At 42.6% G+C, this 14961-nt stretch overlaps 1 protein-coding gene across 5 annotated transcripts in view; it reads left to right on the top strand.

The window, feature by feature from the left end:
* The first annotated feature begins 585 nt into the window (after positions 1 to 585).
* NISCH (nischarin) overlaps positions 586 to 14961 on the top strand; it is a 63107-nt gene continuing 48731 nt past the window's right edge. For 3 of the 5 annotated variants that reach the window (XM_073644425.1, XM_073644423.1, XM_073644424.1), the window contains exons 1-7: positions 586 to 804; positions 4549 to 4632; positions 5098 to 5280; positions 7284 to 7332; positions 11530 to 11693; positions 11806 to 11901; positions 13682 to 13777. In XM_073644425.1, coding sequence (XP_073500526.1) covers positions 718 to 804; positions 4549 to 4632; positions 5098 to 5280; positions 7284 to 7332; positions 11530 to 11693; positions 11806 to 11901; positions 13682 to 13777 — 759 coding nt within the window. In that variant the 5' untranslated portion in view covers positions 586 to 717. The remainder of the gene's footprint in view (positions 805 to 4548; positions 4633 to 5097; positions 5281 to 7283; positions 7333 to 11529; positions 11694 to 11805; positions 11902 to 13681; positions 13778 to 14961) is intronic. The other 2 variants (XR_012247785.1, XM_073644426.1) reach the window with 1 other exon arrangement.

Here is a 14961-nt window from a genome sequence, read left to right on the forward strand (position 1 = left end):
TTGATAATTGCCAATAATTTCCATCTATTGTCTATTCCATTTGCACAACAGCATGTGAAATTGATTGTCAATCAGTGTTGCTTCCTAAGTGGACAGTTTGATTTCACAGAAGTTTGATTTATTTGGAGTTATATTCTGCTGTTTAAGTGTTCCCTTTATTTTTTGAGCAGTGTGTGTGTGTGTATATATATATATATATATATATATATATATATATATATATATATATACACACACATTAGTAAATAGAGGCCCAGTACACGATACAAAGGAAAAATGTTGGAAAGCCAGTCACAATGGTACTGGAACTCAGGCAAAATTAGAATAAAGAGGAGATGAGAGTATCACTGGCATAAAAAGTCAAAGTTTATTCATAGCAAAAGTTAGTACAAGTGAATAAATACCATAGTCTGTGGTATTCACTTGTACTAAATTTTGCTATGAATAAACTTTGACTTTTTATGCCAGTGATACTCTCATCTCCTTATTCTCATATATGTACACACACACGCAGTGTAGTGATATACATGTACAGCACACATACAGCACTCGCCTCCTGAGTGCAGCGCAGCCTGCCGGCACTGTGTCATCTTGTGGACTTGTCAATAAAGTTTGTTGAACTGTGATCGCTGCGTAAACAAACATGGCGGCTCCAGCAGCCGGAGAGAGCGACTGACCCCGGGGAGCTGGGATCATTGTCCGCTGGCACCGGTCACCATGGAGGACATGGCGGGGTTTACGGACGATAGTGAGGAGCAGCCTGAGGTGAAGATCATCGGCTCGGAGCTTGTGGAGAATTACACAGTAAGTGGCTGCCGGGCCTGGGCGTAGTGATATATCTGTACTGTGGCCCCTGCTGTGCGGAGGTAGCCGTGTATCTCGTCAGGCCGTACAGGACTATTTACTTCTGATAGAATTGTGTCTGTAGCCAGAGGCTCGGATACTGCTTCAAAACTACAACTCCCAGCATTCCCTCACAGCCAGCGGCTGGCAGGGCATGATGGGAGTTGTAGTTTTACTACAGCTACAAGCTGGAATCCATTGCTGCAACTTTTAGGGGCAGTTTTTTTTTTTTCAGTGATTTTCTACATCGTCAGTGTGTTGTGCCCTCATAGCGGCAGTATTGGCTCATATAGGGAACCTCTAGTGCCCCCACACCAGCAACCTGAGGACTGGAGCCTAAAATTGAAAATTCAGAGACAGTAATAGAGGATGCAACCTTAACCCCTTCCCAGCTGGAAGATTATACATTTTTGTGTTGTTTTTTTTTGCAGCGGTGCCAAATGTGTGACATATAGTATGTGTATGTATATGTGTGTGTATATATGTATTTATAATATAGATATGTGTGTATATGTTTCTGAACTCTGTAAAAACGGAAATTTTGCTTGTGCCGACGATAAACAATTGGTCGGCCCACGGGGAACACTTGTTCGCATGCCGAGATGATGTTTTTACCATTTTGCTGCACATACATCTTGATTGCTTTGAATTGCATTTTTTGAGGGAGGGGGGAACAGCGTCTGGAAAAAGACCAATTTTGGCATTTCATTTGTTTTTTCTACTGTACTCAATCTAATACGCTCCTATTAGGTATTTTCCATCTCAGCAGGATATTCCATAAATATCTGATAGATGCAGGCTCTAGCTCTAGGATCGGCAATTAATTCCAGAATGTTTGTCCTCCTGTGACTCCTAATGAAGCTGCCGCCTTTATTGCAGAGGTGGCCGTACATACACTTCTCTCTCCTCTTCTGCCGCCTGCTTAGCCACGGTATTTCCGTAATTGCCAAGAATTGAATGGAGAGCTCTAAGCATGCTTGTCCACATCATTATGCACCTTGGCTACCACACTAGACCCTTCGTCCTAGGGTTAGGTGCCGGTCTAATAGGTGTTTGAGATGGGGATACCCTATAATTAGGGCAGTCTGTTATAGGTGGCTGCATTAAATTACTGATTTTTCTCTGTCTTCATCCTCTGCTGGTGGGATGGGACTTTCTGACAACAGACTGAACAATAATGTATTTTTGAGGAAATGGTAACAAGCACCTATCAAACATGACATGACTGTGTGACCTGTTTCTCTTTTCACTGATTATCAATGTTACGGTGGGGATAGACTCATTTATTTTCATTCTTTTCTTATATTGATAACTTGATAGTCTTTTCAAGAATATATTTTTATTGCTTGTAAAAATTATCCATAGTTTGCTACATTTTCCATCCTATTATACTGTTTAACCCAGGCCTGGACATAAGTTAGTCAGAACTAGGGGCCAAGTCCAGAAGTTAGGAGCCAGCACTGACATGCGGTACAACAAGTGATTTATTATACAGGCGCCCTCCTTTCCCAAGTGGTCGCGGCTGCGGCTCCCTCCTTCCTCCAGTGCTCGTAGCGGCAGATCTCACCTTTCCCCAGTGGTCGAGGCGGCGGCTCCCTCCCTCCCTGTCCCCGGTGGTCGAGGCGGCGGCTCCCTCCCTCCCTTTCCCCGGTGGTCGAGGCGGCGGCTCCCTCCCTCCCTTTCCCCGGTGGTCGCGGCGGCGGCTCCCTCCCTCCCTTTCCCCGGTGGTCGCGGCAGCTCCCTCCCTCCCTTTCCCTCTTGGTCGCGGCGGCTCCCTCCCTCCCTTTCCCTCGTGGTCGCGGCAGCTCCCTCACTCTCCCCTTTCTTAGTTTCTCTGCAGTCTGTGGCCATTTTTGCATGGAGTGATGGAGCTTCACTCTGACAGTGATAATCGAGTGCCATTCATTCATCACCAGGTGGAAACACCCAGTCCTGGAATGCATGAAGGGCAGGTTTGTCAAGACCAATGTTCTAGGTTCCTGGCTACTTGGTTGGTCCAGCCCTGATTTCTACTGTATGGAAGGCCTATAACTATATTGTGACCTACAGTACAGACCAAAAGTTTGGACACACCTTCTCATTTATAGATTTTTCTGTATTTTCATGACTTTGAAAATTGTACATTCACACTGAAGGCATCAAAACTATGAATTAACACATGTGGAATTATATACTTAACAAAAAAGTGTGAAACAACTGAAAATATGTCTTATATTCTAGGTTCTTCAAAGTAGCCACCTTTTGCTTTGATGACTGCTTTGCACACTCTTGGCATTCTCTTGATGAGCTTCAAGAGGTAGTCACCGGAAATGGTCTTTCAACAATTTTGAAGGAGTTCCCAGAGATGCTTAGCACTTGTTGGCCCTTTTGCCTTCACTCTGCGGTCCAGCTCACCCCAAACCATCTCGATTGGGTTCAGGTCTGGTGACTGTGGAGGCCAGGTCATCTGGCATAGCACCCCATCACTCTCCTTCTTGGTCAAATAGCCCTTACACAGCCTGGAGGTGTGTTTGGGGTCATTGTCCTGTTGAAAACTAAATGATGGTCCAACTAAACGCAAACCGGATGGAATAGCATGCCGCTGCAAGATGCTGTGGTAGCCATGCTGGTTCAGTATGCCTTCAATTTTGAATAAATCCCCAACAGTGTCACCAGCAAAGCACCATCACACCTTCTCCTCCATGCTTCACGGTGGGAACCAGGCATGTAGAGTCCATCCGTTCACCTTTTCTGCGTTGCACAAAGACATAGTGATTGGAACCAAAGATCTCAAATTTGGACTCATCAGACCAAAGTATAGATTTCCACTGGTCTAATATCCATTCATTGTGTTCTTTAGCCCAAACAAGTCTCTTCTGCTTGTTGCCTGTCCTTAGCAGTGGTTTACTAGCAGTTTTTTTACTATGAAGGCCTGCTGCACAAAGTCTCCTCTTAACAGTTGTTGTAGAGATGTGTCTGCTGCTAGAACTCTGTGTGGCATTGACCTGGTCTCTAATCTGAGTTGCTGTTAACCTGCGATTTCTGAGGCTGGTGACTCGGATAAACTTATCCTCAGAAGCAGAGGTGACTCTTGGTCTTCCTTTCCTGGGGCAGTCCTCATGTGAGCCAGTTTCTTTGTAGCGCTTGATGGTTCTTGCAACTGCACTTGGGGGCACTTTCAAAGTTTTCCCAATTTTTAGGACTGACTGACCTTCATGTCTTAAAGTAATGATGGGCACTCGTTTTTCTTTACTCAGCTGCTTTTTTCTTGCCATAATAAAAAAATCTAACAGTCTATTCAGTAGGACTAAGAGCTGTGTATCCACCAGACTTCTGCACAACACAACTGATGGTCCCAACCCCATTTAGAAGGCAAGAAATCCCACTTATTAAACCTGACAGGGCACACCTGTGAAGTGAAAACCATATCCGGTGACTACCTCTTGAAGCTCATCAAGAGAATGCCAAGAGTGTGCAAAGCAGTCATCAAAGCAAAAGGTGGCTACTTTGAAGAACCTAGAATATAAGACATATTTTCAGTTGTTTCACACTTTTTTGTTAAGTATATAATTCCACATGTGTTAATTCATAGTTTTGATGCCTTCAGTGTGAATGTACAATTTTCATAGTCATGAAACTACAGAAAAATCTTTAAATGAGAAGGTGTGTCCAAACTTTTGGTCTGTACTGTATGTCTTCTCACTTTTTGTTCTTTATCTGCCTTAGGTGTATATCATTGAGGTCTACACTGGCGTTTATAATTGGACTGTAAAGCATCGTTACAGTGATTTCTATGATCTTCATGAAAAGGTGAGTATTAGACTCCTAATTGAGCCCCTGTTTAATTTCCGTGCTTGAGCTCCGATCTTGGAGACCGTCAGCATGGATGATCCTCTATACTTATATAGAGATCTCTGAGATTTTGGATATTTTTCATTCTCTGTTAAATGAGCTGTAATTGCTCCTCGGATAAAGGTCAGATGAGATGACTGCTGGATAACTTATACGTATAGTTACATCAGAACAGTATAAAGTAACCAGGGTTAAGGACAGGGTTTTTTGTTTTTTTTAATTTAAGTTTTTTCTTTCTTTTTTTGAATGTAACTGATCTATTCAGCATCCTATTGATTTCAGTGGGTGATTGAAATGTTCAGTTTAGTTATATTCATTTTTCCACTTCTGTTAATTGGAAAGATGGTGCAGCCCGTTACCTAGATGAAATCAGCTTTTACAGTATGATTTTTGCCCTAATATTTATCCGATTTTGGGTTGCAGCTGATAGCGGAGAACAAAATAGAGCGGAATTTATTGCCTCCGAAAAAGATGATCGGAAAGAACTCCAAAAGCTTGGTGGAAAAAAGACAGAAGGATCTGGAGGTCTATCTCCAAGCTCTGCTCACAGCGTTTCCCATCAGTGTACCCAAAGTTTTATCACAGTTCCTGCACTTTCACTTATATGTAAGTTTATTAGAAGGTCCTAGTTACAAGATCTGCTGCTTTAATCCATCTGTCATTAAAGTGAATGATTTCTCTTCTGGACATGGAGAAATTGGTGTTTATTTTCAGCATTTCCATACGCATTAGATAAAAGTAGTTTGATGGTTACACAACCATTGCATGAGTGGCGAACAATCCTTACCCCATTGCACACATTTTAGTATGATTTGGCCGTTACGGTCGTTCAGCCTGGCACTATGGGCTCTTACACCAAGTAACGCACGAAGGTCTGGGCATGGTATTTCAATGAAAGATCTTTTGTTGAATGAAGGATCTCTTGGGCGAACAAAACAGCAAACATGGGCAACTTAACTTCAGACAATGACGTCTGTGATCAGTCATCTAAAAACGAGCATTTGTTCATGAAATCCAACCAAGCCAAAAATTTAAGTAAAACTTGAGTCTAAGGGAACCTGTGTAGGACGCGGATTTACTCATCAGAGAATGAAGTATTGAGGTATGAAGGTGCCAGGCCTCTCCTCTTGCAAATCTTTGCCAGGGTCTTGAATTGTCCATTGTAGAGTTTTACAACAGCAACTTTTATTTGCACTAGTGTAACCCAGCATAGAGACAGGTTATTAAAGTAACAATGATAGTCAGTCCCCTCACAGTCCCTTTTTTTTTGGCCTGAGAGTAATATGAACATCTTTTTATGGCTTTTTCTGACAGTCCCATTAATCTCTATGGAGAGGTCTTGCTTTCTGCCTCCGAATTGAAATTTAGGGTCAAAGTACAGGCCCTCGGTGCTTCACAGTAGGGCCAAGTATTTAAATACACCGTCCCACCTGCCTGTTTTCCATCTATCACCGCTTTTCTCTGGCTCTATGAAGCCAGAGCTGTCAATCAATAAAGGTGGAGATAGAGGGGAAACAAGCAGATTGGAAGGTGTATATAAATGATTGGCCCTGTCGTGAAGCACCAAGCGATAGGACTTGATTTGAACAGTTATTCTGGGCTGACAGTCCTTTTAAAGTACCGGACAGCCCCTTGAAAGCGACCCTCTACTTTGGCACTAAAAAGTGACTATACGTTTTCCATGTGCAGTATAGTCAGCCTACCTTATAATGTTATATCATGTCACTAGGACCAGCCCCGTCCCTTTGCTTTATTCTCTACAGATGGTTGAGAACTTCACTGTATAGGGAAATACACTTACTTACGGCTATATTCACTGTATTTCCACCCTGGACTTTAATGTTCTGTGCACAAGATAAGCCAGTGTCACCTCTGTGGAGGATGGACCTGTTTAGGTAGCAGCCACGCTCCGCTGCTTCTGTAACCCCCATATATATCTCCATATATAATTGCAGAGAGCTGTATACATTACATGCCCAGCCAGGTCTCCATTCATTATTTGCCTGGATGGCCTGACTGGCGGCCACCTCATCCTGCTGTTCGAGGGATTGCACAGGCGCCTATTACACACAGCGGTTTGGCCCGGAGTATACCTAAAATATTGTATAATTGGTTTCCTTACAATACCAAATTAAAGACATGGTTTACGCTGATTATATACTTGTTCTTTGCTTTATATATGTAATCGATATATAGAATCACTGGGAGCCTAGTCGTCAGACTTAGTGATGAGCGCAAGTGCTCGTTACTGGAGTTTGCCGAGGGTGCTCGGGTATGCACCGAGTATCGCGGGTGCTTGAGTGAAATGGTCGTGTCCCCACGGCTATTAGAAAGGCACAAAACATGTGGGGATTACCCGTGTTTGTCAGGCAATCGCCACATGTTTTGTGGCTGTATAACAGTCGCAGAACATGCGACCTCGGGGACTCGAACATGTCGCTCTAGCACCCGCGATACTCAGTAAATACACGAGCACCATCGGCAAACTCCAGTAACGAGCACTTGCGCTCATCATTAATCACAAGATAAATTTCCAGTCCCGCCTGTAGAATTGACGTCTGAATGTCATGTGCTTGGCCGGTAATAAAGGATCCTTTGTGTTTTTTCAGGAAATCCATGGAATTGCAGCGGTTCTGGCTGAGGAGCTTTTTCATAATGGTAATTTTATACTTATTAAGCTGACTAGATGGTGGCCCGATTCCAACGCATCGGGTATATGGCACATGGATTGTGATGATCAAGAGTTGTAATAAGTTCGGCCCCTTATTCTTCCTAATCCTATTATTATTAGTCGTAATCAAATACTCTAATGGCCGCATAATCATTTTTATCTTCAGTCTTATATTACAGGAGGAGAACTGCGCTCATCACATATATTTTTCCCAGATCACACTGAAGAAACCGGTTCTGACCTCTGTGGGCGTTTGCTTTTTTTTTTTTTTACCCCTCTATGATTCTACCTTTGTAGGATTTGGCAGCGTCATACAGGGGAAAAAATAAACTCCCCTAGTGAAGAATCTCCAATCTGTTGAAAGGGAAATTAGTATATTAGGCGCCCTAAAGTTTAAAAGCCAATATCTGTGCAAAGGATAAGTAAAAAAAAATAAATAAAAACTTTTATTTTTATTCAGCTCATCAGTTCCTTAATAATAACATAGGAAGTTCTAACCCCTCCACAACATCCACCGTACATGTATGGCGCAGCGGGAAGTGCGTTCCCTCAAACCACCGTACATCTGCGGCACGACGATCACACCGGCTCACTAGCAGAGCCACCAAAATGATCAGCGGGTGCCAATTATATATCATGGCTGACAACCTGCAGTAACGCCGGCAATCAGTGCTAGCGCCGATCGAGGGCATTTAACCCCTCTGATGTCGCTGCACCAGCATCGATATGCTTATAGAGGGAGGAGCTTCCTCTTTGCTCCTATAGGCACAACTCTATTGCGATCATGTCATGCCGATGGTCTATGGTGATCCAGGCCAAATAAAGGCCATGGGGTCACCCAGGTACAGTGTCCTGTAAGGTCCTGCCTTGCCTCCTGCCTGTGTATGATTGACAGATCTAATACCCTGCAATGCAAAAGCATTGCAGAGCATCAGATAAGCACTCACAGCAGGAAAAGTGGATGCCCATAGTGGGGCTAAGTATAAAAAAAAAATTTAAAATAAAGTTTGTAAAAAAAAAAAAAAAAAAACGCAAAAGTGAAATTACAAAAAAAGTAAAAAATATTTGGCAAGTAAAAATGCTGTTTTTCTGTTTAAAAATAAATAAATAATAAACCAAAATCCACTAGGATATAGTAATCTTAGAATTGCAGTCATGTAGGGGCAATGCGCTAATTGGCCAAAGAAGCAGGAAAAAAAGGAGAACAATTGTGTCTTTAGGTACTGGGGACTAAGTTAAAAAAAAAAAGTAAACTAAAGTGTGCAAAAGTGAAAGTACAAACAAAAAATTGAAAAATGTTTTGCAAGTAAAATTGCTTTTTTCTGTAGAAGTAAAGGGAAAAAAAAGTGCACAAATTTGGTATCACCAAGTCCCGAACAATCCAATGTATAAAACTGTCTTATTATTTAACCCTTGTGATGAACGGCGTAAAAAAAAAAAAAAAACAGTTCACAAATATAGCTTTTTTGTCATACTGACACCCAAAACATAGAATAACAAGTGATTAAAAGAAAAAACACTTTTATATAGCTTCGTCAACAGAAAAATAAAACCGTTACAGCTATGGGAGTATGACCATAGAAAAACACATTGTTTTTAAAAAAAAATATATATATAATAATTATTTTAGTGTGCAAAAGAAGCAAAGCAAAAAAGTACCCTGATCACTTTTACTGCTCAGTGAATGGCATGAAATTTTTTTTTTTTTTTAAAGAATTTTGTTTTTTTGTTCACCCTGCCACCCAAAAACTTATAAAAAGGGGATGATAACATTTTACGTAGTCCAAAATGGTGCTCGTTCAGTGAAAATATCAAAAAGTTACAGCTCTCGGAATATAGCAATACTGTGTAACCCTGGCGTCGCTGTAATTGCACTGACCCGAATAATAGTCGTCTACTCATAATTACTGCACGGTGAACAGCGTAAAAATAAATATAAGACAATTGCTGAATTGACTGTTGTTTGTTTATTCTGTTTATCAAAAATTGGAATAAAAAAAAAATAAAAAAAAAATGTTATGTACCCCCAAATGACACCAATAAAAACTTCCATCTTATGCCGCAAAAAAACAAGCCCCTACACAAATCTGTCTTTTATTAACGGAAAAAATAGAGATTGTCCATGTTCTGAGTAGTTCAGAGGCGTTGGAAAATGGACATGGCTCCCAAAAAACAATCCAGTAAAATCAACTCTAGTAAAGCCAAATGGCCTCCTCTTCTGAACCCCGCAGCCTGTCCATACCACACATAACGCCAACAGGTATGACACTGCTGCGGAGAGGAGAACGCACTTATAGGGGTTCTCCAGGTCTAGTCATTGATATCTATCTGCTGGACAGGTCCTCTATGAGATCAGTGCGGGTCTGACACCAGCACACCCAACTATCGGCTGAAAACAGCTACTGACAGCAGCCGAATCTAAGCGAAGTATGGGCGAAACCCAGCACGTTGCTTAGTATAGGAGTACGCTGCTTGATCTTCCATTGAAGTGAATGCACTGCAGTATTCAGTCAGCGGCCACCAAGCAAGTATGGGGGTTGCTGTATATTACCCATACACTGCTTAGGCCAGGTACACACTGCATACGTGTACCTAGTCTACAGTATACGATGGAAACTTTTCCAGATGTATAATACTGTAATGTCGCCTTTCATCAGACAAGCTAAAAGTGTGTTCTTTCAGCCGCCGTCTGGCCAGCATGCACTTATACACAACAGATTGCACATTCCTATACAGGGGAACGCTGCAAAGAGATGATATATATGTCTCTTTACAGTGGTTCCCTAAGGTGGACCCATGCTTCTTCACCCATCCTGATGGGCACATACCCACCTCCCACAGCTTATGTACTCTATAGTATCCAAAAACAGTTTCAGCTGATTGCAAAAGTGTTGGACCCCACCAATCTCCTATTGAGATAAGTTATCAATTGTTGGGTCCTGGATAACCCTCTTAAAAATCAATGCGGCAGATGTTTCTATAAAATATTAGTGGGGTCAAAATAGTCACTACACCCCTAGATGATTTCCCTGAATTTAATTTTCAAAATGAATAACCAAAGCTATGTGTTTGCACAGTGGGGACACATTTTAAGGATTTCTGCTGTTTGGAAGCTTAGGGGCTCTGCAAGTGGCGCCCACAAACTATTACTGCCAAATTTGTGCTCCACAGACCAAATGGCAATTCTTCCCTTCTGTGCCCTGCTGTGTGCCCAAATAATAGTTTCTGACCTCCTATTGGGTATTGCTGCATTCGGAAGAAATTGGTTTATAAATATTTGGGTCTATTTCCTCCTATTAGACAGTGAAAATAAAAAAAAAAATGGAGCTAAAACAACATTTTTGTGGAAAAAATGAAATTTTTCTTTTTTATGTCCCAATGTTATAAATTTATGTGAAGCACATGTGGGTTCAATATGTTCACCACACATCTAGATAAATTCCTTGAGGGGTGTAGTTTCTAAAATAGGGTAATTTGTGGGAGGTGTTTGTGGTTTTGGCTACCTTTTTGGAGCTCTTCAAACGCAACATGGCGTCCGCAGTCTATTCTGGACAAATCGAAAAAGTCAAATAGCGCTCCTTTCCTTCCGAGCTCTGCCATGCGCTCAAACAGTGGTTTTCCCCCACATATAGTGCATCGGCGTACTCAGGAGAAATTGTACAATAAATTGGGTGGTCCTTCTTTTTACTGTTACCTTTGCGAAAATGAAAAATTTGAGTCTTAAATCAATATTTTTTGGGGAAAAAAAAAATTCTATTGCTCCCATGACAGCACCACAATAAAGGGGATCCGCCCACCAAGGACAGAAACCTACTGAATTAAAGGATCAAACCTCTTCCCCAGCATCAGTTGGTTTCTTGTCCTCGAGGAAACCTGTATCTGAAGAATCGGGTGCGGAAAGGAACAGAAGAAGCTTAACCAGGCCCGGCCCGTTTGCCTGGAAGAACTGCTCCTTGCTTGTAGCATCTGTGCCAGGTCCAGGAGGTGCAAGTACAGTGGGGGGTTTGTGCAGACACGAGTGGCGCAGATTTTCAATTGTCTGCTGGCCACCGCGTCATCCCAAGTCTGCGGATGCGCGGGGTGCACTGGGAATGGCGCGCCGTGATGACTAATGAATAATACCGGATTAATATTGATTTGATGTCATTGTAAAATAGTTATATTGGACGTTGGCTTTCTTCCAGGTGAACAGTTACTGGTAGCGGGGGAAGTGTTTCACATGAGACCCCTCCAGTTATACGCAATAACACAGTTACTACGGCACGCCAAGCCAACATGCATCAACGGAGATGCCAAAACCGACTTGGGACATATCCTGGACTTTACCTGCAGACTCAAGTACTTAAAGGTAAGTGTTGTATTGCAAAGGTGCAGCATTTGATTTTCTTAATTCCTGTTGATCTTATTCAGCAGCAGAACCTTGTATTAGTGACCGGTTATTTTCTGCTGTTCTTCCTCAGATCAGCGGCACCCGAGGTCCTGTAGGAACAAGTAACCTACAAGAACATTTACTGCCATACGATCTCTCTGTATTTAAGTCACTTTGTCAGGTACAGGTACGTAGTACTCCATATAACAATGCCCACAGAGTACATGTTCTGTTTCTTCTTTTTTTTTTGAGAACTTGCAATGCTATTAAAGATGCTGTCTGACCTTTAGGAAACACCTCTTAAGAAAACACCTGCTGTTACCCTAGTTTAGGGTTGGGGAACCTTTTTTCTGCCAAGGGCGGTTTAGATATTTAGAACATAGTTCACTGCCGTGCAAAATTATCAACTTGAAAATGATGCTGGTATATTTGGTCAGACCGTTAATTAACTCCGCCTTAATGATGACTGGAGCTGCTTCTCTGGTGCGGCTGTGATGTTAGGTGCTAGTGACGATGCTGCAACTGACAGATTTGGGTCGGTCTGGAGAGCAGACGACTCTTTGAAATGATCACAGCAATAAGATATTCTGAACAAAGATGTATTTTACACTGCAGGTCTCCTCACAGTGGGAAATTCATCACTGCCCATGTAGCATTTATAGAATGCAAGCAGTGAGGTATATACATCACGTAGCAGACACTGAGACTGCTGTTTACATCACGTGGGAGACTGTGTTTACATCATGTGGGAGACACCGAGACTGCTGTTTGCATCACGTGGGAGACACCGAGACTGCTGTTTGCATCACGTGGGAGACACCGAGACTGCTGTTTGCATCACGTGGGAGACACCGAGACTGCTGTTTGCATCACGTGGGAGACACCGAGACTGCTGTTTGCATCACGTGGGAGACACCGAGACTGCTGTTTGCATCACGTGGGAGACACCGAGACTGCTGTTTGCATCACGTGGGAGACACCGAGACTGCTGTTTGCATCACGTGGGAGATGGCGGAGCTGGCGCGTTCGTTACATGGGAGACGGCGGGGGAGCACACTGACGCGCGCAGCGTGCGCGCAGCGTGCGCGCAGCGTGCGCGCTCAGACGTCATGTAGCCAGTGACTTAGAGCGGCTCCGGAGCATGCGCACAGCTGACATGAAGCTGGGGCTGTACACCCAGTTGTCATCCATTTGTAATGGATACAATGTTTAAAAAAGAAATCGGATTTGTTGCAAAAGCAAAAAACGGATCTAAAATGGAAACCAAAATTTGCATTCTTAAATGGCTTAGTCTTTAAAGAGCTTGTGTTTTTTTCATTTTCCCTTTCCATCTGTTTTTGGATCTGTTTTCCTTGGTGCCTCTGAGCTCCTCTGCTGTTCTGGGCATGAGCACTACTAAAAATCAGATCCATTAACGGATGAAATAACTGATGACCATCTGCTATTATCCATTTCCAATAGACTTTAATGTTAAATATAAAAATGGATCTAGTTACTATCCATCTTTTGGACCGGATAAGAAAGTTATTCAAAGTATGTTTTTTGTTCTGGATAAAATAGCAAATAGAAGACATTTTATGACTCTTTATTCCTGTATTTTCTGATGCAAAAATAACTCCTGGACTTGTGAGCAGCTCCTAGGAGTGGTAGCAGACGCTCTGTACTGCACATAAACTTTATTTAACCTTACTGGTAATATTTCCCTTTTCTTAGAAACGGTCAGATTTTGTTTTGCCCCTTCTTCAGACTGCGCTGATTGGTGCCGGCCCGGTGACTGCTGATAACGTTCCAGTTACCGCTCGTCTATCACATGAAGCAGCTGACAGTCACCAGGATCCCCTGAAGCTGCGTCCTGTTTTATGTAGTCAGCATAGATAATTAATTCCCCTGTTCAGGATGTGCCCAGCCCCTCGTGTCTTCTCAGTAAGCGCAGTGTTCACATTATCACGCTGATTCATATTTTTCAGATCTGCCATTCTGATGCCAAACTCATCAAGGGATTCACCTCCTGCAAGAAGACATTGGCAACCATGACGGTCCAGTTTTCAACATCATCATTAAAGGTGCTAAATTCAGTAAATGATGATTTTTCATCAGCGTATTTTGTTTTTATTACTTTATCTGTTGTTACACAGTTCAAGGTTGTTGGTCATATATTTGTGGAGCACCAGTTCTGTACAGAGCTGCGATAAGCAGCTGCAAAGTAATTCCCATTCAGCAGATTTCTCCTGGACTAAAAGTCCTTAAGGTGGTTAAGAAGCAACAAAGGGGGGAATTAACCAAGATTTATAGTTCATAAATCAGTCCTGATCAAAAGCCCACTGGAGTTAGATGCTCCAAATGAGTAGGGGGCTCCCACCTCTAAAGGTGTTGTCCGGCCTTTAGGTACAAATCTGCAGTCACTGCACGCGCTGTGTGGATTTTCCCGGAGCCGGCGCTGGTCCGACTAGACGTGTCCGGCAATGCACATCTCTTCAGGTGACCGCATGTATGCAGATCTCTTGCTTGCGGTTACGCGCCTGCCTGCTCCTGGATCCTGAGAATCCTCACAGCCTGCAGTGTGCACTATGAGGATTCACAAGTCTGCAGTTGTATAGAGTAATTTGTACCCCAAAGGAAGACAACCCCTTTAATGAATTTGACACATTTTTAGGCCGTCCATGCACCAGCATGAGAAATCTGCACCAGATACGAACTATAGTAGATTTCTGCTATAATTTATGCCAATTTTTTAGTATTTCTGTTTGCCCATTCTCCTTCAGCTAAGCTCCACCAACTTTTTAGATTCATGCCTGAGAATGGTGGCCCTTACAGAGAAAGATTAAAGTGGTTTTCCCATGAACAAAAGTACATTTTAATCAATAGATCTTGGAATAATAATTTCCACAATTGGATGTGTTTAAAAAAAATGTTCCTGTGCTGAGATAATCTTATAAAGGTGCCCCTGCTGTGTACTGTGTAATGGCTGTGTCTGACCGTGCAGGAACATGGTCTGATCATACCACAGCTCCTGGGCAGGGGAGGAGCAAACGAGTATACAGACATTACTGTACGGGATCACAGACGATTCTTTCTGTGAGATAAAACATTTCACTGTCTGTTTTTAAACAATGTTTTACTTCAAAGAAAGAATCAGCTGTGATCCCCTGCTGTCCTGTCTGTATGCTCTTTTGCTTCCTTCCCTGTCCAGGAGCTGTGGTATGATCAGACCATGTTCCTGTTCAGTCAGGCACATCCATTACACAGT

This window comes from Phyllobates terribilis, unplaced genomic scaffold, assembly GCF_046119375.1.
Source record: "Phyllobates terribilis strain yellow unplaced genomic scaffold, ASM4611937v1 Scaffold_8__6_contigs__length_399053987, whole genome shotgun sequence".
In the NCBI taxonomy this organism is placed as follows: Eukaryota; Metazoa; Chordata; class Amphibia; order Anura; family Dendrobatidae; genus Phyllobates; species Phyllobates terribilis.